Below are 27,304 nucleotides of genomic sequence, written 5' to 3'. Positions count from 1 at the left end.
GAGTAGGATCAGTATTTTTCATTTGAATTTGATGATTTTCTTGATTATTGTCAAATATCATTATTTTTATTTAACCTTTTAATCATTTTTGACTCCCTTCGCTGCTTAAATTGGTGGAATCCTCCTTTAATTGGTAAACTGACGCAATTCATTTCTTTCGACCAATCAGGAGCGGTTGCTGGGCAGAGTAGAAGCAGTCGACCAATCAGCGTTTAAATTGAGGATGTTTGTGGGCGAGCAGCGAAGGACGAAAGAAGAAACTCTGAATAGTGACAAAAAAAACCCCACAAACAAACCCGTTATTATCATTTTAGGTATTTCTTTTCGTCACTTTGGTTCGTCAATTCCATAAAGAACATATTTACTGAACAAGTTTGGACATTCGGACACATTTTGGAGCAGTTTGGACACCAAACGCACCTGCGTATCACGGTAAGGCTAACGAGCTAATTCATTAGCGGCTAGCATTAGCATTAGCTGCTTATGTTAAATGACGTTTCTGTTTGTTAACTGTGTATTTATTTCGCACTGGTATTAGGAACAAAAAACACATTCTTAACATGTGTTTATGTTTTAAAGTGTCTAGTCTTATCTATTGAGAAATGTTCTTTTTGAGCGTGTTTGCATTCATCAACTGACCCGTTTTTATCACAAGGACATGCATTAGTTTCATATTGTTAAAGATAATCTCCTTGTTTTTAACACATTTTATTTTTATATCATCTGTAAAACAGTTTAATATAAAGAACATGTTTCTAGATTTCACGTCATCATTTAGCACTTTTTCTTACTCATTTCATACTTTCAAATGTATGTGTTTAATGATTGAAATAACAAAATATAAAATTATTGTAGCATAAGTGGCAAAAGAAACGTTTTTATTAAACATGAAATACATGGGAAACATGTGGACACGTGTGCTAATGGAATTGATCACAATGATTACAACATTTGACTTGCCTGTATATTTAATTAAAATGTTGGGGCTTTTTATTACAATATTGTGACGCAAATCCAACTTGGAAAATAAATATTATCTATAATGTAAAAAATGGGAATAATTTGACTCAAGAAATTCAGTATCCCTCAGGTTTAAAATACATACTTTGAATTCAATTTATAAAGTAACTCAACCAATCACAGGAAATTAAAAAAGTTCAAAGAGACATTCAATTCCATTTTTTTCCAGTCACTTTCTTCATTTTCGTTCTCAGAGTCACTTCCTGTCTTCTCTCTTCTTCTTCTTCTTCTACTCTGGCAGAACGCTGAGTGCCGCGCTGCTCTTGGCCTTGCCCATGGTGAACCTGACCGTGCCGCTCATGTCTGCGCTCGTGTTTCTCAGCGTGAGCTTGTGAGTCACCCTGTGGCTCTCCAGCCGCACACATGGACCCGAGCGAAGAGTCTCTCCATTCAAAGTCCAGGCGGGAGGTTTCTCTATCTCCAGAGACACCTCGCACTGGAAACATGCTGACTCATGCTCGCTCACCTCCACGTCCTCCAGCTCTTTGACCATCACGAGCGCCTGGGCTGCAGCGGCATCATGGGAAAGATTTACAGAACAATTATTCATAAATAAATATATCAAATATTGGCACTTTGTTCACAGCTCACTCTCACTAAAATCGATACCAGCTTGTCTATGATATCTTAAGAACATATGTTCACATCTTTATCTCACTGTCAGACAGACTTTTACAACAGGAAACTGAAGTTTGTAAAGCACTCACTCTCAGTTTTCAGCTGGAGAAGTCTGTCTTACAGTGAGATAAAGATGTGAACATATCTTTTAAATATCATGTTTATGTGTCAATAGCTCATACAGCCACACTTACTGTATATATATAAACCTTCACTGTTCGTTTAAACTAAGCAGCCATCTTACCTTCCACCATCAGCTTGGCCTGGCACGTGTGCTCCCCAACCTCGATGCTGTAGCTGCCCTCGTCCTCTACCGCCACCTGCTGGATCACCAGCTTATGCGAGCAGTCGTCCACCAGCATGTCCACGCGCTCCGAAGGAGCCAGCTCCTCCCCGTCTTTGTACCAGGTGACGTCGCAGCGAGGCGACGACACGGTGCACTCCAGGATCACGCGGTGTTTCTCCAGTGCCGTTCGGTCTCGCAGAGGTTTGACGATGGACACCGGAAGCTCTGGAAGATCACGAGAGAGATTGGAAAAGGCACAATGAAGTGGAAAATGTGCAAAATGAACAGTAAAACCAACTCACCTTCCACTTCGAGGTAAGCTGTAGATTCAACGTCTCTGGCCACAAAGTGTATTTCTCCCGCGTCCTCAGCTTTAACATTACACATCAGCAGGAAGTGTTTGGTCCCTGGACAAGGTGGAAGACAGGAAGTTTGACACGTTTAAATCCACATATGAAGACACGAGTCAAATGGACATAATCTCCCCAGTTAGGTCCCCATTTTTTGCAGCACTGTCGTAGGAAATACTGACACGGGATAAACTAATAAATGATTGATGTGCATTTTAAAACCATGACATCGATGAAACAAAGTGTGAGTCCAGGCCACTGATCCCTGGTGGGCTGTGGAGGCACTGCAGGTTGGCCGAGAGAGGTCTTCCAATAACTATAACACTTTTATGATTAGTTGTGTGTTAAATATAGAAAAAAATGGCAATGTTTTTGGTTAAATAAGGTTAATTGAACTTGACAAGTTAAATATGTAAACAATATTAAGACTGATTTATGATTAGTTTAGATTAATTAAACTTAATATTTGTAAGTTAATAAATAATATTCAATTTCAGGTTTTGTTGGGCCAAAAAAACAACAACGTGATAGTATTCACATTTTAGAAGCTGAAAAATTAGAAATGGTTCATTTTGTTTAATTGATCAACGATTGATTTATTGTGGCCCACTCCTTTGCTGACCTTCAGTGCGGATCCTGATGGTGCTGCTGGGTCGGATCTTGTGACCGTCCTTGTACCACTCTGCTGTCACGTCGTCCAGGGACACCTCGCACATGAAGACGGCGTTCTGGTCCTCCTGAATGTAAAGATCCTCCATATCTTGAAGGATCTTTAATGCATGCTCTGAAAGAGATTTAGATGGAAAACACTGGGTGAGTTTCTGCTTTAAGGGAAAAGCTTAACAAATGCTTCACCCCCAAATAAAATCTATGTCTACTGTAACTTCTCTGTCACACTAAACCCCATAGAGAAAATCAGTGATTTTAACATTACAGCACACAGGAGTTAATGATCCACTGCTGCCTTCATCACTAAGTTCATTTTGAATCCTTTGTTCAGATTTACCTCAGTGACACAAAGTGACCACATGAGGCAGCAGTGGATCAACAACGCCTGTGTCCCTGCGAGCTAAAATCACTGATTTTCTCTATGGGATTTGGTGTGGGAGAGTGAGTGGTTGACAAACTTCAGTTTCCTGTTGGAAAAGTCTGTCTAACAGTGAGATAAAGATATTGTAGACTTCAATATAAAATATTATTATAATGTATATTTGTAAGTAAATGTGTGTTCAGTCAATTACCGTAAACCTCCAGTGAACAGGAAGTGTTGACTTCCCCCGTGTCACATGTGTAGGTGCCAGAGTCGCCACGGGAACACTGCATGATCTGACAGAACCGCTTCCGACCCATGGAGTAGATGCGGCAGTTCTTCCCTGGCTTCAGCTCGGTGCCGTTCTTTTTCACAGAAGAAAAAAAAAGGACAAAGGTATTTCTTCATGAACATGTTACCATGAAATCATAAAATGTTTTTTTTTCTTCTTTTTACTACAATCAAGTCTGACCTTTAGCCACGTGACATCTATGTTTGGCCGTGACAATTCACACTCCAGAGTGGCAGGAAGTTCCTCCTCCACACGCACGTCAGCCAGAACTTTCACCACAGACACTGGTGTCTCTGTCAATTATCAATAATCGGTCACAATTCTGAAGTGTGGATGTACGAGGTACTGACACATTGTCAATGCAAATTGAAATGTGTGTTTGTAAACCACTCACTCTCCCACACCAAACCCCACAGAGAAAATCAGTGATTTTAACATCACAGCACACAGGAGTTGTTGATCCACTGCTGCCTCCATCACGAGGTTCAAATGTCTTATTTTGTAAAATTCAGCATTTGAAAACCCACATTTGGATTAACATCAGTGACACAAAGTGAGGCAGCAGTAGACCAGCAGCTCCTGTGTCCCTGTGAGCTAAAGTCACTGATTTTCTCTATGGGGTTTGGTGTGGGACAGTGAGTGGTTTACAAACTTCAGTTTCCTGTTGCAAAAGTCTGTCTAACAGTGCGATAGAGACGTGAACACATTCTTTACATATCATAGACTTAAGATCACACAGATTTTATGAGTAGAGTATTTTGGTAAGTGGCTAAACTCTGGTTTTTCTGTTGTGTCCTTGCTGACAAACATGTTTTCAACGTCTCTGTCAGCACGTCATGTAACCACACGTTAAAAACCTGAGCTCTTCCACTTATTAGGTCTGTAACCTATGTCAGAGTCAGTCGTTACCTTTGACCGTGAGCCTGGCAGTGTTGCGGGCCCCTTCAGCAGAGAAGATGATGGTTCCCGTGTCCTCCAGTGTGAGGCCAGACAGCGTGAGGCCGTGGACTAGACCGTTGGTGCTCACCCGCCACCGGTTGTTTGGTTTCACGCGAATGCCGTCCTTTTGCCAAATCCCCTCCACGTCTGCGTGGGAGAGCTCCACCTCGAAGGAAGCAGTCTCCCGCTCAAAGGTTTCTTGGTCAGTTAGACCTTTACGAATTGAGATTTTACGAGCTGGAGTGGAAGACATGAAAAGTAGGAGTGAAGAATAGTTTGTAGAAATCTGTGTTAAATCAGGTTCAGTGAAGCGGGGACACAAGAAAAATAATTCTTTTATCCACTGATCCAATAAAATCTATGTCAGATTATGTCTACAACATTTTAAGAACATGTTCACGTCTTTATCTCACTGTCAGACAGACTTTTCCAACAGGAAACTGAAGTTTGTAAACCACTCACTCTCCCACACCAAGACAGCGTATATAAAGCGGGTGAATAATTTTATGAGGTGAGACTTTTTATTCAGGGGCTGTTATTTTCCTTGTGTCCCTTTTAGCAGCTTTATTCTCAGGCTGGTTCATACAACTACACTTGAAGAAGCTGAAACTATCTTCAAGGCAGAGCTTACTCTCCCACTGCACTTTGAGTAAATACTGTGATTCAAGGACAAATTAAAGTCATTTAAATATAGATTCACTTTATCACATTACAAAAACATTTGCTATTAAACCCTCCACCTGGCCTCACTTACGTTCGACATTGAGCTTGACCTGTGTGCGGTCGTGCAGAGTCTCACAGCGGTAGGTTCCCCGGTCAGACAGAGTCAGGCTGTGGATGGTCAGACTGCGTTTACGGCCGTTCTGTGCCAGCGTATGTCGAGGACCGGGCTGGATGACCACACCCTGCCTCATCCACTGGACCTCGCCGCTCTCCAGACTGATCTCTGTTTCCAGGGTGGCGTCGCAGAACTCTTCTGCCATGACGGCGTCCGTTTTCCTCGTGAACATGACCTGAGCCTCTGAACAGAATGAGAAGAGACAGAAATAAATGTTAATTCCTAGAAATACAACATTTTCTCTCCCTAAATGTGGTTCTTACCCTGAACTTTGAGGCTGGCTTTGCTCACTGTCCCCTCCACCTCTGCTGAAATTCTGGAATTGTCCAACAATTGGCACTTCTTAATCACCAACATGTGGCAAAGCCCGTTCTGTGTCGCCTGAAAACGATCGCCCAGAACGATCGCTTCGTTGTCCATGAGCCAGACCAGCTGCACGTCCTCAGGTGACACCACACACTTGAACGTGGCGTCTTCTCCTTCAAGCACGTTGGCATTGTAGAGCTCAGTGAGGAACTCCACCACTCGAGGCACTGAAGACACAAATGAGTATGTTTAAAGTGATCGTATAGGGCTTTTAAAGTGTGGTTGTATGAGACACTGGACTGTGAGCACCCCCCTTCATTGAGAGAGACGGTTCACATCTAAATTAACCCTTAAATAACCTGTGACCTTACATAATGCAGACATACTCACTCTCTACTCTCAGCGTCGCCACAGTGCGGTCATCTCTGGACTCACACGTGTATTCCCCAGCGTCCTCTCTGCTCAGTCGGTGGATAGTCAGGCTTCGCTCCACTCCATCCGCGCGAATGGAGAACCTCCTGCTCGGAATCATCTCCTCGCCGTTCTTCAGCCACTGCACGTCTGCCTTTGGCTTACACACTTCACAGCGAAGGGTCACCATGCCGTCGGCGTGGGCCACAGTGTCCTGGAGCGGCTTCACAAACCTGATTCTCATTTCTGTGGCACAATAAAGTAAAGTTACTGTGACGTTTCAGCGTAAAATGTGGACGGATAACAAAACCAAACTGGAGTTGTACCTTTTACAAGGAGGCTGAAGTGTATCTGGTCTGTGTTGACATCACAGGTGTACTCTCCAGCGTCAGAGCGCCGTAAAGGATCGATGGTGAGTGTGCGTTTGTGACCGTCAACAAGAGCCCTGAAGCGCTCCCCTTCAACAGGCGTCCAGTCTTTCAGCCAACGCACCTGAGCGCCGTCTTTGGACACGTAACTCGTCATGGTCACGCTCTCTGCTTCATAACCCGTCACTACGATGTCGTCCTCCTTGTTCACAAACGTCACCGGAGGCTCTTTCATGTAAAAGAAAAAATACAAACACACACACACGTGTTAGATTTATTTAATTTCACTGATTCTTAACGCGTCAGAGGTTGTATCATCTGTGGCTGTACCTTGAATCCTGATAACACTAATCATCTTGTCGTCCACAGCGTCACACACGTACTTCCCAGAATCTGAGGGCCGGACATTTGAGATGATGATTTTCCTCAGCGTGCCGTAGCTCTCGATGTAGGTACGGGCGTCACTGGTGAGCGGTGTGTTGTTGCAGTACCACTGGACGGGCGCGTTGGCACGCGACACCTCACAGGCCAGGATGAGGTCTTCACCTGCCACCATCTCCTGCTGGTCAGGGTCATTTGAATTTCCCACAATGGTCACTGGAGGCTCTGAAGACAACAGAGGAGAATATCACCACATACAAGCCTCTCAGAGAAGGAGAAAAATAATGAAAGAAAAAGCAAAAATACCTTCTACTGTAACCTGGAAGCTAATGCTGTCATCTCCTACATCCAGGAAATATTCTCCTGAGTCTCCATGTTCAGCGCTCAGAATAACCAGTGAACGGAAAGCTCCTTCCTCTTCTTCACAGAACCTCTCGTCGCCCTCGATGCGGCGACCGTCTCTGTACCACTTTGCAACAGCGTGGGCTCTGGAGAGTTCACATTCCAGCACGATGTCGTCAGAAATGAGGGATTTGAGATTCGTCTTGATCTCTGACTTTCTCAAGATCTTCACTGGAAGCTCTGGGGATGAAGAATCACACACTGACTCTCAGTTTGGTGTCACGATGTCACGATCGTTTCATAAAAATGGGCCACAAATATTCTCCAAATGCATTTCTTTGCCTCTTACCTAAAACTTTCACCTGGAAATCAACTCTATCATCAGCAGCATCACAGGTGTATTGTCCAGAGTCCTTTGGGGCAGGATCGTGGATGGTCAGTCGACGGGTGAGTCCGTCCTCTGTGATGGTGATGTTACTGCTCTCCTCGATTTCTTCGCCGCTTAGCCTCCACTTGACTTGTGCGCTCGGCCGAGACACTTGGATCTCCATTACGATCGGTTGTCCAGCGATACTCTGCAGTTTGTCAGGCGTGTCTTTGGGACGCGTTAGCGCCACCGGTGGCTCTGTCATTCAGAAAGGAAAGCATTCACTGAGAACCTGTCTATTAAGTTGTAAAAAGCCACCGGTGTGTCGGCACTCTTACCTGTAACTGTCACCAGGAACGCCACAGAGTCGTCCTCAGTGTCACATATGTACTCTCCCGTGTCGTCCACAGTGGACACCGGTATAACTAATCGGCGTTGGGCTCCCTCCACCTCGAGGGTTAAATTGGCGCCCTCTTCCACCTCGAGGCCGTCTTTGTACCACAGAACTGGAGCGTCAGGCTGAGAGATCTCACAGCTGAGCATCAGCCGCTCTGAGGACAAATGGTTCAGTTCCACCTCTGATTCACTTGGGGAAACGATCCGAACTGGTGCCTCTGGACCGTTAAGAAAAAAAGAACCTCAATTTGATGTTACCTGAGAGAATAAACATCTTTTTGTTGAGGAAACCAGCGGAAATACGCACAAACAAACCTGTGACAGTGAGCTGGAAGAACACAGAATCTCCATCTGTTTTGCAAACGTACTCTCCACTGTCCTCCGCTGATCCACAGAGGATGTTCAGCCTCCTGTAAGGACCTTCAGAAAACAACCGGATGTTGTTGTCGCTCTCCTCCACCTCCTGACCATCTTTGTACCACTGCACCTTCCCAGTGGAGCGGGACAGTTCACACTGCAAATGTATCTCCTCTGAGATGCACCTCTCCATCACGACGTCATCCTGAGGCTCCACAATCATCACCGGAGGCTCTGCAGGAGCACAGGCATGTCAGCTCATGTTAATTAAACAATTTATAAATCATCCCTTTCAAAATCAAAGTTTTTTTAATAACCATATTTTTCATTGTCTCAGTAAGGAAAACGTGGGTCATAGTCCTGAACTTTAATCTACTGTTTGTATCTCAAATCACCGCGGACGTTGACAGTGAAGTCCACGCTGTTGTTTCCTGCGCGGCAGGTGTAGCTGCCAGCGTCTGACGTGTCTGCAGAGCGGATGATGAGTCTCCTCACTGTTCCCTCTGTCTGCACAGTGATGTTGTCACTGGGCTGGATCTCAGAACCGTCTTTATACCTGGGACCACCACAACATAACTTGGTCAAAGTGGTTGATTAAAGAGTGGAAATCATTTCAAATTGAACTCTGGAAAGAATCTTCCAATCACCAAGTGACTTCAGCGTCGTCTCTGGAGACGTGACAGAGCAACACCACAGGGTCCAACTCCATGCTGCTTTTGTGGAGCTCGTCTTCATGGACTGGACTGAACTTCACTGGAGGACCTGAAGCACAAGAGCAGATAGATGATGGATGTGGAAAACAGAAGAAGAATGCACTTTATATTTTATCTGAGTGTCTTTTACCTGCAACATCCACGTTGAATTTGACGACGTCCTCTGAGGTTTCACACATGTAACCACCAGAGTGACACGCGTCAGCCGACTGGATCACGATCCTCCTCATGTTTCCGTCTGATTGGATGTTGAGGCCGTCGGTAGCCTGCAGCTCCTCGCCGTCTTTGTACCAGGTCACTTTAGCGAAGGGATGTGAGACTTCACAGTAGAGGACGATGGCGTCGCCCGTCTCCACCTTCTTCTCTGTGTCTGCCTCTGACAGAGGGCTGAACTTCAACACAGCAGCTGCACAAAACGTAAATAAATAACACAGACACAAACCAAAAAGATGTTGGTGATGTTCACATCTAGTTACTTAAATATTTAGTCCATATTTAAATAACTAAAAGCTAAGTTAAGAAGTGCTGGTCCACAAAATGCCTAAATTAAGAAGTTATAGTACTCAAAATAGTAAAATTAAGACGTTTTGTCCTGCGTACAAGACAGTAACAGACCCACTTCAAGCACTGGTGCAGTGGCATTCGAGCATTTTTCCTCTCTTAACACAACAGACATTGACATCTACTTGTGTATTTTTAATGAAATCTTAATTTCTTTAAGAAAATTTGTGTCCAGTGACACTGTTGTTGTTTCTTTTCCTGGTTTTATCAGGATTTTTTTTGCTCCATTTGTGTGAAATAAAGATAGTGAAAATAAAAACAGCAGATTAATTCATGTTACATCATAAAACTACTTTAGTTTCTGAATAATAATAATAATTTATTTATATGTTTATTTCGGTCATGACATTTAGATCACTCATCACATAACAGTGCAGTTCACACAATACACATAACCGAAAGGGAAAGCGGGAGAAGCAAAAGCTTATCTAGTCCCGCCCCCATAATAATTAATAGTAGAATCTTTGTGGCAATGGAATCGTGAGAGACTCCATGGCAGAACACTCACGTTTAACTTTGAGCACAGCTGAATCTCGGACTCCGTTGGCGATGAACGTGACCTCCGCCGTGTCCTCTGTGGTGCGAGCGTCCCGTATGAGCAGCGAGTGCTGTGTTTGACATTGTTGTATCGAGTATTGCCCGCCGTGCTGCAGCTGAGCGCTGTTCAGAAACCAGGTCCCGACCATGGAGGCCGACAGCTCGATGGAGAAGCCAGCATCTTCTCCCTCCATGACCTCACAGCTTTGGAGGTGAGTGCGAATTTTGGGGCCAGGAACTGGATAAAAAATAGAAAACAGAACATTGATTCTTCTGAGGTTCATCAAACATTCTTATTGTTGTCGTCGTTGTATGGTCCTTTACCCAGATGAACTGCTTTGGGAAACTCCACGTGACCACTCCGCCCGTACTTGTTGATGCAACACACTCTGAAGCGGTAGTCGCCTTCACACGGCACGCTGTCACTGGACACCTCAGCCGAGGTGGCGCTCTCTGACGTCAGACACTTCTGCCACTCCTGCGAGCCCACTTCCTGTCTCTCCAGCACAAACATGGAGCGGGTGGATGTCTGGCTGTTCGGGGCAGGAACCCAGGTGAGGAGGGCGCTGTTGGGTCGGTCGGCATCCATCTTCACACCAACGGGACAGATGGGGGGACAATGTCTCGATGCTGAAGTAGAATTAAAATCATTTGAGATTATGTGCATTTACGTCTAAAGAATCTAAATAACGTGTACGGTAGAAGAAATGCTGTGATACCTTTGACCTTGAGACGTGACGAGGTCTTGGACCTCCCCGCGACAAAGGTCACAACACCCGAGTCCTGATGGGCCACGTTGACAAAGACCAGTATGTGAGTTTTGCCGAAAGACTTGAGGATAGTCTGGTGTGTCTCCAGGATCTTCAGACCGTCTTTGAACCAGTGGACGTCCATGTCGTCATCCTCCACCTCCACACAGAACACCGCATTCTCGCCCTCCAGGACCTCCAGCTTCCGAGGAAGTTTGCGAATGATTGTACCTTTAACTGAAAGCTCCGCGATACTCTTCCCGCCGTCTGGCATCTCGCACAGATACACTCCGTCATCGTCTGTCTCGACGTCGCGGATGGTGAGTCTCCGTCTGGTTCCTTTCTGCTCCATTCCATATTTACTGCTGGGTATCAGCCTCTGGTCTTCCAAGTACCAGGCGGCAGGAATCGAGTCATCGGGCACCTCGCACTCCAGCACCGCCACATCACGCTCCCTCACTTCCACGTCTTTCAATGAATGCCTGAACCGAACAGCTGGACCTGAAGAACAAAGAAGCAGGTACTTGACTCACTCTCCCACACCAAACCCCATAGAGAAAAACTGTGATTTTAACATTACAGAGACACAGGAGTTGTTGATCCACTGCTGCCTCCATCACTAATCTCAAATGTGCTATTTTGTAAAATTCTGTGTTTAAAAACTCAGGTTTACACGAGGCAGCAGTAGGCCAGCAGCTCCTGTGTCCCCGCGAGCTGAACTGATTTTCTCTTGAGTAGTTTTACAAACTTCAGTTCAGTATCAGATAAAGACGTGAACAAAAAAATTAAATTGAGCTGACATAGATTTGATTTTTTTTGTCTTTTGTTAAATGACTAAAATCTGTTTTTTTTTTCATAAGATGATTCACTGCAGAACATTCTTAATAATCACTGTAGATGAGTTTGCTTTTGTAACAACCCTATTTTTCATTGTCACGTGAAGAAAAATCTAAAATCTATTTCCCTATATGTATCTTCTCACCTTTGACGGACAGGTGAACGGCACTGAGTGTGTTTCCCAGAGTGTTTGAAGCCGCGCAAACATACAGTCCTGTATCATTCTCTTTGCAGTACAGGACCTTGAGCGTGTAGTAGCCCTCCCTGTCCTCAAAGATCAGGTGACGCCTCCCGGCCTCCAGGGGAACCCCGTTTCTCTTCCAGATGATCTCAGGTTTCGGCTTCCCCGTGACAAAGCAGCGGAACTTGGCGTGCTTCCCTTCTGCCACTGCAAACTTCTTCACCGCGGATGAGTTGACGGACGGGTCGTCTTTGACCCTCAACGCTCGAACGCCTCTGTGTTTCGGTGACCACTGGCTGTTGTTGTGACCACTGGAGGACTTTCTGTTGTCCTCTCTCTCTGGAACAGGCTCCACCAGCAGGACGGCACCGGCCAAGGCCTCGCCGTGGCAGCTGACGGCCTTGCAGGTGTAGACGCCTTTGTCGGGCATGCGTGTCCTATAGATCTTGAGCTGGAACCAGCCACCGTCTTGATAGCTCACGCTGAAGTGCGAACTCTCAAAGATGTCGTTCAGCTTCTTCCCGTCTTTCTCCCACGCCACCTCGGGTAGTGGGTGACCCCAGATCTTGCAAGAGAACGCGGCATCTTCCCCTCGGTCCACGCGCAGAGAGAGCGGCTTGATGAGGAACCGCGGCTTATCATCAGATATTAAACTGGTTTCTTCTCTTTTTTCGCTCAACTTTCCTTTCCATTTGTCTTCTACGATTACCTCTCCTCCATTTTCTCTCCTACAGTCACTGTTTTGCTGTTTGCAGTAGCCGTTCATGTGTCCATTTTCTCTCACTTGTTGCCCCACTTCCTGCGCCCGTGCCTCTCCGTCGACTTTGAGCGAGGCCGCCGCGTACGTCTCACCCACGCTGTTCCGAGCCTTGCACATGTACTGACCGGCGTCCTGCGGCGTGACGTCAGTAATGGTCAGCAGATACGCTTTGCCCTCCTCTGACAGCCTGTATCGCCCCTCAGACACGATCTGAACATTCTTACGCTCCCAGATCACGTCAGGTCGAGGGTCGCCTCCGATCTGGCACCGCAGAGTGGCGTCTGTGCCACACTGTGCCAGCACAGGTCGAGGGTAGCCCAGAACACGAGGAGCACCTCCAAAAATATCCATGACACTATCACTGTCTGTCTGTTTGAGTAGAGAAATGTGCTTTGTCTGAAAATGCTGGTCTTTTCTGTGATGGAACAAAGAAAAATGTATGATTTAGACGACAAAATCGAACAAAATACTTAACATTTGCAGAGTTTTAAAGGATGTAAGCATGTTTCCTACTGTAGAAGAGACAATATAAGATTTTATCGTGATAGAAATCACTCGCAATGAAATAGTAGAGGTGAAATTGAATGGAGAAAATTGTTTAAATGGCTGATTACTTCACCAATATACAGTAATACAGTTATTTTAAATCTTTAGTCATTCCAGGACCTCGTGATTAATCATGATCTCATTAAAAAGTATGTTTGCGATCTGGAATGCAAAACAACACCAGGTTTTCTTTTTAGTCACATGTTTTTCTAACTATAGCAACTTATTTTTCACAACATTTTTTTTTGTTTTTGGAAAATGTATTTTTTAAGAATAAGTATTTAATTTAAGTTCAGGAACAGTCACAGTTGAATGAGCTTTATTATGTCTTGTTTTTAGTACATTTTCTAAACGCGTAAAAACACAAACCAAATCATAGTCGATTTATGAGCAGAAGGTAGGCTACTACATATAACTATTAACTAAGGTGTTAATCACATGTTTGGTTGTTTAGTTAAGTGGGTTTTGAGTATCGACTGAGTCACAGCTGGTGCTGTAAGTCATTGAAGAGAGTATTTATAAAGTCGTCCTGAAAAAGACACCGCAGAGACCATGTGTCACACAAACTGTGCAGACGCTCAAACTCTAAAACAACCAAACTGAAACCTACATCAGATTATGTACAGTTTATGTCTTTATCTCACTGTTAGACAGACTTTTCCAACAGGAAACTGAAGTTTGTAAACCACTCACTCTCCCACACCAAAGCCCATAGAGAAAATCTGTGATTTTAACATCACAGCACACAGGAGTTGTTGATCCACTGCTGCCTCCATCACTATGTTAAAAAAAAAAAATATATAGAATTTGGCATTTAAAATCCTTTGTTCTATCGACCTCAGTGACACAAAGTGAACATGTTATTTTTGATAGATTTTATTCGCTGACCTGTTTTGTTAAGAGGCTAAAAACTTTTTTGTAATGTTTTCAGTGAGTGAGCGCTTGAAAACCTGCAATTTATTTTAAAAAAATGAAATTGTATTTTTTTGGAAATTTCGCAAAAAACAGATAAACTTACCTCTCTTTCAAGTAGATTTCTTAGAGCATTTTGTCACTGTTGTGATGTCAACTTTAAAATGACGTCCTCGATGAGGCTTCTGTTCGTCCACGTGACCCCTGAATCTTCCCTGAAACTCTCTCCGACTCCTTGAAATGACAGAAATCCCTCGTCTCTCTTGTGTCGTCTGTGGTTTTCTGTAGATCCTGGATCACCGTTGAAAGGCAACCCCCCTCCCCCCCTGCTCAGTGAGAGTCAAAGAAAGTCAGGGGAAAAAAATCAGATCTTCCATTCAGAAGTGGAGGTTTGCGGTGTCTTGGTCGCGTTCCATCTGCGAGGCGTCAGGACGCAGGAAATGACCACAGTCTGTGAGTCAAGTGGTGGGATTATGCGTCAGCGCTGATACTGTCATTGTCCGACAGCTACAGAGTGACAGAGAGGCCGCTGGAATGAGGGGCAGGCGGCGGTAACTGCTCTCGCAGCTGCTGCCACTGCGAGCCATCGCCTAAAAATACCAGCAGCTTCCATGACAGTGGGCCAGATAAAGTTAGGCTCTCCATTCACTAAAGATAGAGCAGAGATCTGCACTGGATCACTCAGGTCTGCAGATAATGTCCACTGTTAGAGCGCGCCAGTGAAAGCTCCGTCCACCTGCTGCAGGCCCTTGTCTCATGAGGTCATGTCCACCCATAAATAGGGTCATTATTTGTCCTCTGTCGGTGTTAGGAAACGATTTACACAGAATGAACAGAGGATAGGAGCTGCAACCGATTCAAAGAAAATAAGTTATTCTGGTCCCAAAGACAACAGCTGATGTAGATTTTCAAAATGTCTTGCTAAAACCTTTGTGTTAGAGTTTCACAGTGTTTTTGTCTGAGGTACTGACTCCAGTTTAAGACTATGACATGTTAAGAATATATGTACGTCCTTATCTCACGGTTAGACATGTTTTCAACAGGAAACTGAACTTTGTAAACCACTCACTCTCCCACACCAAAGTCCATCGAGAAAATCACTCCTGCCTCCATCACTAAGTTCAAATGTCTCATTCTGTTTGAAATTCTTCGTTCAGACTTATCTCAGTGATGTAAAGTGACCACACGAGGCAGCAGTAGACCAGCAGCTCCTGTGTCCCCAGAGCTAAAATCACTGATTTTCTCTATGGGGTTTGGTGTGGGAGAGTGAGTGAGTTTCCATTTGAAGGGGTTCCTTAAAATAGGATTCCCTGCTCATTTTTAGAAATATGTTTCAGTGAGAATGTGAGGGGGAAAACACATTGGTTTGAATTTGTTTTTTTTATTATTAGTTTCCATTTTATTTAGTCTAGTACCTGCTCTTCCTACCAGGAGGCGGCCCACACTTGTTCTTCATTCATACTCCAGAGCGGCAGGTGGCGGTAATGCGCTCGCACCTCCATGTCAGCCGCGGTAACTCAAAGTAAGAAGAAGCGGAGTGTGACACCCGACAGGAAGTCTTTCACGTCTCCGTGATTTTTTTGTCAGGATTTTTACTACATTTTAACCAAATATCGCACCGTTTTGTGACGTCTACGCTGTGGTAAATGACGGGGATGGAGGAGTATCACAACAGCAGCGAGGTTCGTCCCTGAATATCTCTGTTCTTTTCTGCTTATTCTCCATTCATCACGGTGGTGATAGCCACTCTGTGTTAGCATGTGATGTTAGCATGTGATGTCACCGTTATGTTGTCATTTGTCACGTTAGCCAGAGAACCGGGTTATTATGGGATTTAGACGCGACACTTTGGTTTCTAATCTTTTTGTGATGTTTAATATCAACATTCTGCTTTCATCCTAATCGACAGTCATGCTAAACTGCGACTGTTTTGTTCATTGTTATTCAAATTAAGGTCATTTATGTCTATCATTAGTATTAATGACATGTTTGTGTTATTACTAATATTTTCAGTATTAGTAGTAGTAGTAATGTAGTTTTTTTATATGGCTAATATTAACAGTGGTTTTATTAGTGCTGTTGTAGGTTATGTGCATTATTATATATTATATATATAATATTGATAGTACAAATATTGCTACTATTGGCAATTGTGCATTCTGTATTAATGGTGGCTTAGTTTTTGTGTATTATTAATAGTAATGATCTAATCCCATGTTTATTTATTTGTGTTTTTTCAGGGCTCATTCAGCTCTGAAGAGGCTGATGTCATTGTCAAAGAGGTGACTCTTTTTATTCCTATATATTAAATGTACACACTGACGATGCATATAAATAAACCAGAATGAACCAAAAGCCTCATTTGTGTCTTTAGTTTACGGTGGGGTCTTAGAACAGGGCTCCCTGAAAAGCAAACTAAGAATAAAGAACAATCTCTAGACTGAATTTTTAACTTTAATAAAAAACATTTAACATTAGTGCATGATATTATCTTCAGCTCTGCATGGTTTAATCGGTAATGTCTGTTGAAGAGCAGAACTATGTTGTCTCTGTTCTCCATTGCCCTCAGTGTGAAAAGTGCATCATCTGACTTCCACATGATGATAAAACACTTTGTCTTTGTTGTGTGTATCAGTGCGTCGATAACGTGGTTGGTGGAGAGGACTACAGCCAGAGTCAGGTGAACAAATGGACCTCCAGCATCGTGGAGCGCTGCCTCACACAGCTCGTCAAACACTGGAAACAGAACAAGTACATCGGTACGAGTCCTGCCTGGACACAGTCATGGCTCAGTCACTGTCGTTCTTTATGTTTATTGTTAATAATAATGAAGTATGTTTTTGTGTGTGTACACAGTGACGTGTGCTGTGATGCAGAAAACAGGAGGAGGACTCCACACGGCAAACTCCTGCTACTGGGACACGACCATGGACGGTAAGAAGACAGGTTCAGTCTATGATGTCTATGATGTCTATGATTTTTGTGACTTAAAATGACCTGAATGAATTAAAATGTTTCTGTCTCTGCAGGAAGCTGCACTGTGAGGTGGGAAAACCGCACCATGTACTGTGTGGTCAGTGTGTTTGCTGTGGCAGTCGCTTAAGGACATGCTCACGCGCTCTTAGAGGATGGGGTTTGGAGAAACGGTTTAACTGAAGTACAAAGAAGCATCAGGACACACGATGCTGCTATCGATATTTATGATACGTCTCTTCTACAATTTGTATTGTATGTTAAAAGTTGTGCTGGGTTCAGAAAAATCGATTTTCCGATTCATATTCACTTTTATTTTGAAGATCTGATGTGGATTTATAACATCCTGAGACCGATTGTTTAATTTAGGCCATTTCCTGTTTAGAACCAGATGCAGGCCAAGCTGTGCTCACCGCTCCCTCTGCTAGACAACTTGTTCAATACTTTAAAGTGTCTGTTGGCGTTTCTTGGCTGGATATTTTGAACTCAAACTGTGTAGTGTCGAGTTACACTGTGTGGTCATGTTAAACAAAAAGTGCATTCATTTAACAACTTAAGTCAATTTCTTTATGTAAAAAATATGTTTAATGATGCACCAGGTTAGAGGGACACAGGGTTGTTTCTGCTCACAAGTGCTCACACATGTTTAACTTAAGTTATTTTCACTTTTAAGAAGCTAAATAATCCCAGAGAAATAAAACCACCACCACCAGAAGAGGGATGCAGTGTGTTCATATGAACAGCAGGGGGCCACCACGTCCCACATCCACACAGCTGAGGAACAACAGAGAGTTCTTTAGCCCTGAAAGAAACTGACGCCTGGTCAGATAAAACAGTTTTTATTCTCTGTTTAGAAACAGTGGTAACATTACTTTGAAGAACAAAGTCACCTTTGTTTAATGGAGGTTCCTCAGTTTTCACCACGTCCTTGTAACAACACTTTATCTAATGTGTTTACGTTTGTCTTTCTTTCTGTGACCAAATTAGTTTATTTTGTGGTTAAAATAAAAAAAAGTTAAAATAAAAAACTGTCTTGCGTCAGTTTGTTGTCATGAAGATTCTGCAGGTTCAGACAAACTGATCACAAATTAAAAAGGTAAACTAAAGTTATTTTTTAACTGGTTCATTTAAAGCAAATTTTAACAACTGTGTGATGTACAAATATATTTAAATAATTTGCATAATTGTTGAAATGTAAGTGCATTAAAAAAGAACTTAAACTCTGGACATTTATGAAAATATCTAATCACATTATTTTCCATCTGTCGTTTCTTTTTTCTTCTAGAAGTTTTCTTTGTTGAAGATGAACTTGACGTCGGCCTCGGAGTGCGACAGACACTGTTTCTCCAGAGATTCTGCCAGACGAGGTGGACCACACAGGAACACGCCCACTTTACTCCTGAGGACACACACACACACACACACACACACACACACACCAGCTCGTTCAGTTTCATTGTTTCAGCACAGATCAGTAAATGCATAGACATCGGTGTGTTACGGTGACTTTTTTAGAAAACTGTTTCTACTCCAATGACGACCTCATTTGTGCTTTTAGCTTCTAGCTTTTAGTTAGTGAACGAGGTTTCTTGAATGCATCTTGAAGCTCAACACCCTGCATTACTTTCACTAACGTTCATGCGCCTGAGTGTCTTAATATTCAAGCCTTCAATGATTAATACCTTTTTAAATATTTTTATAGCATTTTTGGACACAGATTTTAGCCACTTTGCTACCATTTTCCCACAGGAAGCTGAAGTTTGTAAACCACTCACTCTGCCACACCAAAGCACATAGAGAAAACCAGTGATTTTAACATCACAGCACATAGGAGTTGTTGATCCACTGTTGCCTCCATCACTAAGTTCTAATGTCTTATTTAATAAAATTCTGCATTTAAAATCCTTTGTTCAGATTTACTTCAGTGACACAAAGTGACCACACGAGGCAGCAGTAGACCAGCAGCTCCTGTGTGCTGTGGCGTTAAGATCACTGATTTTCTCTATGGGCTTTGGTGTGGTGAGAGTGAGTGGTTTACAAACCTCAGAAGCTCAGATAAGAGAAAGTTTAAATGTGTTGAAACTGCATGTTGCTGCAGAATACTGGATTTCCTCACACACAGGCCTCAGAGGGTCAGGAGCCACTCTGACCCTAAGTACCGGAACACCTCAGGGGTGTGTCTTTAGTCCTCTCCCCTATTCTCTTCCTGTTGGCAGTGAGATAAAGACGTGAACATGTTCTTAAAGATATCGTCGACTTTATCTGATGTAGATTTTATGAGATGAGTCTTTTGTTAAAATCAGTCAGTCCTTGTGTGGCATCACTTTCATTCTTTATTTGAAGTCATTTTCTTCTACTCTTTACTCAGCAGGTGAAAAGGTTGTCATGGCGATAACAGCAGACTGGACTTAATGTGTTTTTCACAGTGAACATCGTTCTCCGTTGTCTCAGAAGAAGAAGATGGAGATGATGAGACACAGAATCGTGGTGCGTTCATGTGCAGTGGGAGAATCATGTGTTTGGCCTCACCTGGGGTGCTTTGTCGCAATGTTGGTGAACTCGTTGTCCCAGTTGGGTTTCCCATAAAGAGTCTTCTGCTTCAGGCCGGTGATCGGGTCGTTCTCCGCCTCGTGGTGAACACGGAAGTGAGCCGCCTGACACACACACACACACACACACACAGGTGTGAGTAAAAGGGTTTAAAGGTGTTACGTTTGTTGATGTTCAGATGAACGTCACACCACCTCGGTCTCCTTCCAGCGTGTGAGGTAGATGTTGTAGCTGAGGAAGTCGCTCATGTCCTTCTCCGTCATCTGACCCTCCAGAGACTGCAGCAGGTCAGCGAACCACTCGAAGGCCTGAGTCTCTGGACACAGCCAGTAGAAGTAGATCTGAGGACACAAACAGACGAGTGACATTTGCATGAATTATAATCCACATAAACAAGTTTAAATTATACAATATCTTGTGTGTAGTCATCCGCCCGTGTTGTTTTTCTTTAAATACAACATCTATGAGACCCACTGAAGCCAAATATTGATAATTAATGAATTAATTTATTGGTCATAATTAATTATTATTAATTATTATAAGCTATTTTTTTCATTTCTTAGTTTTTGTGTCCTCTGACCTTCTTAGTGAAGATTATTGATGTTTTTTATATTGTTTTTGTTCCCTCTGACCTTCTTGGTGAAGATTATTGTTGTTGTTGATGTTGATGTTTTTTATATAGTTTTTGTTCCCTCTGACCTTCTTGGTGAAGATTATTGTTGTTGTTGATGTTTTTTATATAGTTTTTGTTTCCTCTGACCTTCTTGGTGAAAACATCCTGGTTCTTCTGGATGCGTTTGTACCAAACAGACTTGAGGATGGAGGCGAACGGCGTCACACCGATTCCCGCTCCCACGAGCATCACCACCTCATAGCGGAACACGTCCTCGCTGGCCGTGCCAAACGGGCCGTCGATGGCCATCCTGACAGACGGAGAAACACTGTGAGTGAAATATCGCCCCTCTGGGTCATTTTTTACATCTATTCTTTCTTAATGTGCTTTTTCCTCCTCGTAGAGAAACCCTTAAGGAGCAGGGAAGAGTTTCAGGACTAACTTTCCTCTTATTTTCTAACATTAGTGAGAAGAAAAAGTGTTGATGAGAAGTGGAAGCAGCAGCAGCAGCAGCAGGTCACTCTTTCATGAAAGGATAAAAGTGCTGCAGCTCTCACATTAAGCTGTCGTTTGTATTGTGTGACTCTACAATTTCTCTCTGGGCAGTAATTGGCAGCGTTTCACAGCAGAGCTGGACACAGCAGCAGTCACTGCCACTTAAATATCACTTATTTCTCTGTCGCCGTACTTGGGCAGTTTCCAGGCCTCCACCGTCTCGTTCTTGTCGCCGCCGCAGGCCTCGTACAGAGCCTGAGTCCAGTCCCCGACGATGCGGATGTGGGCGGTGAAGAAGTCCTCCTCGGGGGCAGAGGTCAGCGTGAACGGGTGCCACTCCAGCCGGGACACGGACGGACACTGGATGAAGACGTACTGACCCACCTCCATCTTGAAGCCTTTCTTCTTCATCTGCAGCTCCAGCGTCTTGGATGGATGCATCACCACCTAGAGACGAGTACGTACCAGACGATTTATCCATTCAATTCATTCTTTTATGTCAGAACATAAAGAGTTTAGGGTCCACCACAAATAAAACAAATAACACACAAACAAACAATACATTTTGTAATAATTGCTTTGTTACGTGTAGCAAAGAAACAAAGAACATATTCACATTTAAGAAGCTGAAACAACCAAAAATCTTGTTTTAATCAAAACCAAACAATTGAATCGATTATCAAAATAGTTTAGGAATCTATTAGTAATCGATTCATGAAGTAATTGTTTCAGCTCTAGTCGTGATTCTTGCATCCATTTGTGACTCATCCCTACAAATTTCAGTTTTATGGTTATTTTATTCAGTTTTTACTTTGTTTTGAATATTTTTTTATAAAATAGCCTTGAAACGCGCTTCAAATAACATTAATTATTATGAATGTTATTTGTTTAGTAACTAGTAGTCATCAAGCAGTGTTGACTAAAGCGCTCTCTAAACAGAACAATAACACAAACACACACCTTGGTGATGACCACTTTCTGGTGGGACCGGTAAAGACGAATGATCCTCTCGCACACGTAGAGAATCATCGGGCCCACCACCCACTTCCACGTCTACACAAAAGAAGAAGAAAAAACGTTAAACACACACTTCACATGTAAAGACCTGAACTGTCCCTTTAACAGCTCTCTCACCGCCGGCGGGTTTCCAGCGAACTCTGGCACGGCACAGTCGGAGCCGTTCTTTCCCCAGTCGTCAAACCGGTCGACACAGACGTCGGGGTCGTTTGTCTTCTGACTGGCAGGCGTCTGTCCTCGTACGATACGACTGCACACAGAGAATTCTATCATCAACACACATGAAACCGCACCCGGAATAATCCACATTCACTGATTCTTACGTTGATTTTGTTAACTCGTGTGCTGTCTTACCCGAAGCCGTGAAACACTAGGCCGATGAAGAAGATGACGAAGAGGTGGTGAGTGTACCAGAAGACCTCGAAGTACGACCTGCGGATCACCTCCATGGACGACGTGATGATGAGGATGAGGGCGAGTGTGATGACCACGCCCGTCACCCCGGCGATGGTGGTGAACATGACGATGGTAGGATTCTGTAGCAGAGTAACATTTCACACATTTAAACCCTTATCTGATGGACTGAAGCCACACCAAAGTCCATAGAGAAAATCAGTGATTTTAGCTCACAGGAGCTGCTGGTCTACTGCTGCCTCGTGTGGTCACTTTACGTCACTGCGATAAGTCTGAATGAAGAATTTCAAACAGAATTTTACAAAATGAGACATTAGAACTTAGTGATGGAGGCAGCAGTGGATCAACAACTCCTGTGTGCTGTGATGTTAAATCGACAGATTTCTCTATGGGCTTTGGTGTGGGAGAGTGAGTGGTTTACAAACTTCAGTTTCCTGTTGGAAAAGTCTGTCTAACAGTGAGATAAAGACGTAAATGTGTTCTTAAGACATTGTAGACAGAAGCTGATGTAGATATTATGAGTTGAGTCGTTGCTAATAGTCTAAAGGTCATGACCTCTGGGTGAATTTTCACATTTTGTTGTTTTATTTGTCCATGTCTGTTTTCCTGTTTTACTGCCCTGTCTTCTGAACTACTTTGTGTTAGTCTTTCACTTTTTGTCTTAGTTTGTTTGTTTTATTAAAAATCCATTTTATCTGTGTTAAATTGCTTTGTTTTTCAATGTGAACACAACTGTATTAGCTTCTTAATGGAGTGTACGTGCATTATGTTGCACTTCAGAAGCAGTTGATTGCACACAGGAAGTGTCTTTGATGACAACACATGTGCACAGGCCAACACCTCACAAGAGGAACCATCAGGTGAAGTAATCGCCACATTTAGCAATCGAGCGAAAGTGAGCGTCGCGCGGCATTCAACAGCAAACCTTGACCCACCGTCTCGTTGGTCCTGATGGGGTTCAGGAAGGACGCGTTGTCCCCGTTGCCGATCTGAGAGAGGATGAAGGGCAGGAAGCTGCTGTTTCGATTCAGCTGAGCGTCCATGAAATATTCAAAGTTGAACAAGTGTGCAACGATGTGCACGGCTTCAAGAAGAGAGAGAGAGAGAGAGATTATTTAAATGAGTTTAAAATAGAAAGAATTTGTTTTTTGTAGCCTTTGCATAAGTCTTTTATGTGTTTTGATCTTCTGTTTTCAATAAACTGTTGGGAAAAACTGCTGCTCACTGCTGTCGTTACCTGTGTGGAAAGCGATCATGTAAGCCACCAGTTTGTGAAAAGTCAGGTTTCGGTCCAGCTGACGAGCGGCTGCACGACTGCAGCACTGATCGTGAGCAAGAGAGACAGAAACGTCAGTGTTAGAATATAATGTGAACGTGAAAAATAATGTTGTTTTTAAACTCTCGTGTTTCACAGTGAACCTGGATGGTGCCACGAAGGAAGGAGAGGAGGTTTCGACACACTGGCAGCAGAATGAGCATACAGTTGAAGTTGAGGCAGGCGGCAGGAGCTCTGGCCCACGACAGAGCTTGCTGTTGAGAGAGAGAGACAGACTGAGTCTGACATCGTCTACAATGTCTTAAGAACATGTTCACGTCTTTATCTCACTGTTAGACAGACTTTTCCAACAGGAAACTGAAGTTTGTAAACCACTCACTCTCCCACATCAAACCCCAGAGAGATAATCACTGATTTTAGCTCTCGGGGACACAGGAGCTGCTGGTCTACTGCTGCCTCGTGTGGTCACTTTGTGTCACTGAGGTTAATCTGAGTGAAGGTTTTCAAACACAGAATTTAACAAATTAAAGACATTTGAACTTAGTGATGGAGGCAGCAGTGGATCCACAACTCCTGTGTGCTGTGATGTTAACAGATTTTCTCTATGGGCTTTGGTGTGGGAGCGTACACAGTTAACAAAGTGAAAAACAGTTCATGTCCAGGATGGGTGGGGTCCTTTGGAGATGCAGCGAGCTTCTTTTTGAAGACGACCAGCATCTCAGACAGAGGGGATCGTGTGGTTCCAATCATCCTCGCTGCTGTTCTCACCACCCGCTGTAAAAACCACACTGGTCAAGTTCCTGGTAGAACCTGACCAGCAGGTTTTGGGGCGAGGTGAAGCTGTTTCAGTTCCCTGAGGAAGTACAGTCTTTTCTGGGCTTTTCCCACCTGATGATGCGTGATGTGTGCTGAGCAGGTGAGATCAGCCGCCATGGGGACTCCCCGGTATCTGAAGCAGTCTCTCTCCCCTGATGTACAGTCCACAGTGCTCAACCCTTTTGCTTCTCCTGAAGTCTGTTATGATTTCTTTGGTTTTTGATGTGTTTAAGGCCGGGTTGTTATGGGAACACCACTGTAGGAGGTGTTGGATCTCCTCTCTATGGGCTGTCTTGCTGTTTTGGTTGATCAGACCTATGACAGCTGTGTCATCAGCAAACTTTACAATGGCATGGGTGAAGAGAGAATAGGGGAGAGGACTAAAGACACACCCCTGAGGTGTTCCGGTACTTAGGGTCAGAATGGCTCCTGACCCTCTGAGGCCTGTGTGTGAGGAAATCCAGTATTCTGCAGCAACATGCAGTTTCAACACATTTAAACTTTCTCTTATCTGAGGTTCTGAGGTTTGTAAACCACTCACTCTCACCACACCAAAGCCCAAAGAGAAAATCAGTGATCTTAACGCCACAGCACACAGGAGCTGCTGGTCTACTGCTGCCTCGTGTGGTCACTTTGTGTCACTGAAGTAAATCTGAACAAATTTTAAATACAGAATTTTATTAAATAAGACATTAGAACTTAGTGATGGAGGCAGCAGTGGATCAACAACTCCTGTGTGTGTGATGTTAAAATCAGTGATTTTCTCTATGGGCTTTGGTGTGGGAGAGTGAGTGGTTTACAAACTTCAGTTTCCTGTTGGAAAAGTCTGTCTAACAGTGAGATAAAGACGTGAACATGTTCTGAAGACATCGTAGACTTAAACTGAGGTGGATTTTCTTTCAGTTTGTGTTATTTTCTTCAGCTTTAACAGATTTAACTGATTCTGAATGTGATTCTCTGTGTTTGGATCAAAGTACGAGCCTCTGTGTTTCACTTCTGCTGCAGCAGCTGTGAAGCTGGGGATTTTCGACTGAGCGCATTGTGAACTCAACCGTGAACACAGAAAACCACGGATGTCACACACTCAGGTGAGATTACAATGTATAACTTTTATTTATTTATTTTTATATATATTTTTTTTCTAAAGATCATTCATTTAAAAGAGATTCTGGGCAGACCCACTCACCCCGAGCAGAACCCTGGTGTAAAACCAGCGCTCCACCAGGAACGCCAGGTAGAACTGCACGAAAAGGAAGGCGTTGATTCCCAACCACACCACCTGTAACACGCATGGAAACAAAGAAACAAACTCACTCAGTCATTCAAGAATAAAGAATAGAATTCTCCCTCAGAGGACATTTGAACAGGATTATATGACGTGTGAGTGTCGGGTAAGAAAGAATCTACCTTATTTCCTATTTTTGTCTCTCTTTTTAAGTAGATGATAAAGATGGAGTTAAATTCAATGAAATATGTTAAAAAGTAGAGATTTGACTCACGATAACAAAGCTGGAGAGTCCCTCGTTGGCTACAAAGTTTCCCATGATGGAAAGAAGCTGTGAGACGTGTGTGAAATGAAGGATGAAGCAGCAGCAGGAGGAGAGTGAAGAGAGCAGTGGCTCGCTCACTTTTCTTCTACACCTTTTGGTGAAAGCAAATAAGGAAGTGTCTCTTCAAGGTTGTATCAGGAAGACAATGAGTTTTTATTTTTTAACTCCCACTCGACCCCCCCAGTTTTATCTGTTACTCATTAAATCATGAACATGACGACGTAGAGTGGATATAAAACATCTACAACACTCATTTCAGCACTGTTCCCCACCCTTAATGTGACCTATGACCTGTACAAGTGTGCACACCCTTGCTGTGTCTTGTTGTGTTGAGTCTGTCAGCATGGCACGTCTTGATTTTATTTCTCCACTCTTTACAAATTAATCCGTCAGATTATGAGGCCATATCTTGTGCATAGCCCTGTCCATTCCTTACATTTTACGCAGTAATCCAGACATATGGAGAAGACAGGATATTTTTTTCACATGTTGAACACCACCAATACCTTGCCCAAACTTCCTGCAGCTCCTTCATTGTTGCTGTAGGTCTCCTGGCAGCCTCCCTGACCACTTTTTGTCTCGTCTTTTCATGGATTTTGGACTGATGTCCTGTTTCTGGGAATGTCACCGTTGTCCCTATAGATATATGTTCACTGCTTTAGTGGAGATCCAATTCTTAAGATATTGTAGACTTCAGTGTCTTTTGTTGAGTGGCTTAAATCTGATTTTTGACACACCACACCAAAGTCCATAGAGAAAATCAGTGATTTTAACAGGAGCTGCTGGTCTACTGCTGCCTCGTGGGGTCACTTTGTGTCACTGAGGTCAATCTGAAGCATGGATTTTAAATGCCGAATAGACAAAATAAGTCATATGAACTTAATGAGGGAGGCAGCAGTGGATCAACAACTCCTGTGTGTGTGATGTTAAAATGACTGGTTTTCTCTGTGGGGTTTGGTGTGGTTTTGAAAGATGGATTTTAGCCCCGTCATAAAAGAATCATCTTACAAAATTTATGTCAGCTTAAGTCTACGATATCTTAAGAACATGCTCAAATGTTTATCTCACTGTGAGACAGACTTTTCCAACAGGAAACTGAAGTTTGTAAACCACTCACTCTCCCACACCAAACCTCATAGAGAAAATCAGCGATTTTAACATCACACACAGAGGAGCTGTTGATCCACTGCTGTGTGCTGTGATGTTAAAATCACTGATCACTGACTTCAAATGCCTTATGTTTGTGAATTGAAAATCTTAATTTATGTTTATTTGATTGACACAAAGTGACCACACGAGGCAGCAGTAGACCAGCAGCTCCTGTGTCTCCACGGGCTAAAATCACTGGTTTTCTCTGTGGGGTTTGGTGTGGGAGAGTGAGTGGTTTACAAACTTTAGTTTCCTGTGAGATAAAGACGTGAACATGTTCTTAAGATATCGTAGACTAAAGCTATTTTGCTGTATTCTTGCACAGAAGCTGGTGACGTGTTCAGCTCTGTGGTG

The 27,304-nt window shown here is 43.4% G+C and overlaps 3 protein-coding genes and 1 long non-coding RNA gene across 5 annotated transcripts; 2 read left to right on the top strand and 2 right to left on the bottom strand.

The window, feature by feature from the left end:
- Nucleotides 1–180: 180 nt before the first annotated feature.
- On the top strand, nt 181–18,495 carry LOC131445557 (uncharacterized). Of its 2 annotated transcripts, XR_009233847.1 has the most exons (6): nt 181–432; nt 1,262–2,239; nt 2,903–3,087; nt 3,569–3,700; nt 14,386–14,550; nt 18,356–18,495. It is a non-coding gene; the product is annotated as an uncharacterized LOC131445557 (long non-coding RNA). The 2 variants fall into 2 exon arrangements; XR_009233848.1 differs by lacking the exon at nt 14,386–14,550 and having other exon boundaries at nt 183–432; nt 18,356–18,437.
- On the bottom strand, nt 847–14,344 carry LOC131445541 (obscurin-like protein 1). Its single transcript, XM_058616423.1, has 22 exons — nt 14,204–14,344; nt 11,844–13,054; nt 10,832–11,362; nt 10,437–10,742; nt 10,084–10,350; nt 9,145–9,420; nt 8,949–9,063; nt 8,697–8,857; nt 8,260–8,535; nt 7,887–8,162; nt 7,531–7,806; nt 7,146–7,421; nt 6,789–7,064; nt 5,637–5,906; nt 5,290–5,556; nt 4,506–4,772; nt 3,777–3,889; nt 3,516–3,669; nt 2,897–3,058; nt 2,227–2,331; nt 1,883–2,149; nt 847–1,527 (listed from the first exon to the last, which is right to left on the bottom strand). The coding sequence occupies exons 2-22, from the start codon at nt 12,988–12,990 to the stop codon at nt 1,250–1,252; spliced, it is 6,066 nt and encodes a 2,021-aa protein (XP_058472406.1). The 5' UTR covers nt 12,991–13,054; nt 14,204–14,344; the 3' UTR covers nt 847–1,249.
- On the top strand, nt 15,613–18,098 carry LOC131445525 (dynein light chain Tctex-type 3-like). Its single transcript, XM_058616422.1, has 5 exons — nt 15,613–15,779; nt 16,338–16,379; nt 16,733–16,856; nt 16,954–17,031; nt 17,127–18,098. The coding sequence occupies exons 1-5, from the start codon at nt 15,744–15,746 to the stop codon at nt 17,198–17,200; spliced, it is 354 nt and encodes a 117-aa protein (XP_058472405.1). The 5' UTR covers nt 15,613–15,743; the 3' UTR covers nt 17,201–18,098.
- On the bottom strand, nt 17,894–25,906 carry LOC131445509 (cytochrome b-245 heavy chain). The gene is made up of 13 exons (XM_058616420.1): nt 25,751–25,906; nt 25,438–25,530; nt 23,579–23,689; nt 23,397–23,481; nt 23,095–23,243; nt 22,100–22,281; nt 21,863–21,995; nt 21,689–21,781; nt 20,922–21,175; nt 20,381–20,543; nt 19,815–19,961; nt 19,600–19,724; nt 17,894–18,469 (listed from the first exon to the last, which is right to left on the bottom strand). Exons 1-13 carry the CDS (start codon nt 25,793–25,795, stop codon nt 18,352–18,354), a joined length of 1,698 nt encoding a protein of 565 aa, XP_058472403.1. The 5' UTR covers nt 25,796–25,906; the 3' UTR covers nt 17,894–18,351.
- Between the last annotated feature and the right edge of the window lie 1,398 nt (nt 25,907–27,304).

The sequence above is a fragment of the Solea solea genome, chromosome 2 (assembly GCF_958295425.1).
Source record: "Solea solea chromosome 2, fSolSol10.1, whole genome shotgun sequence".
Lineage (NCBI taxonomy): Eukaryota > Metazoa > Chordata > Actinopteri > Pleuronectiformes > Soleidae > Solea > Solea solea.
Note: the sequence above shows the minus strand (reverse complement) of the source record. Positions and strands in the feature narration are given on the sequence as shown.

What these genes read in the sequence shown, in the direction of transcription:
- LOC131445525 (XM_058616422.1), top strand. Translation starts at nt 15,744, where the DNA reads ATGACGGGGATGGAGGAGTATCACAACAGCAGCGAG. An exon ending in AGTATCACAACAGCAGCGAG is followed by an intron (nt 15,780 to 16,337) that starts GTTCGTCCCTGA and finishes GTGTTTTTTCAG; the next exon opens with GGCTCATTCAGCTCTGAAGA. An exon ending in CTGATGTCATTGTCAAAGAG is followed by an intron (nt 16,380 to 16,732) that starts GTGACTCTTTTT and finishes TGTGTGTATCAG; the next exon opens with TGCGTCGATAACGTGGTTGG.
- LOC131445509 (XM_058616420.1), bottom strand. Translation starts at nt 25,795, where the DNA reads ATGGGAAACTTTGTAGCCAACGAGGGACTCTCCAGCTTTGTTATC. An exon ending in CATGATCGCTTTCCACACAG is followed by an intron (nt 23,244 to 23,396) that starts GTAACGACAGCA and finishes CTCTTCTTGAAG; the next exon opens with CCGTGCACATCGTTGCACAC. An exon ending in AGAAAGTGGTCATCACCAAG is followed by an intron (nt 21,176 to 21,688) that starts GTGTGTGTTTGT and finishes ACTCGTCTCTAG; the next exon opens with GTGGTGATGCATCCATCCAA.
- LOC131445541 (XM_058616423.1), bottom strand. Translation starts at nt 12,990, where the DNA reads ATGGATATTTTTGGAGGTGCTCCTCGTGTTCTGGGCTACCCTCGACCT. An exon ending in GTTCCTGGTGACAGTTACAG is followed by an intron (nt 7,807 to 7,886) that starts GTAAGAGTGCCG and finishes TCTGAATGACAG; the next exon opens with AGCCACCGGTGGCGCTAACG. An exon ending in CTTCCAGGTTACAGTAGAAG is followed by an intron (nt 7,065 to 7,145) that starts GTATTTTTGCTT and finishes TGTTGTCTTCAG; the next exon opens with AGCCTCCAGTGACCATTGTG.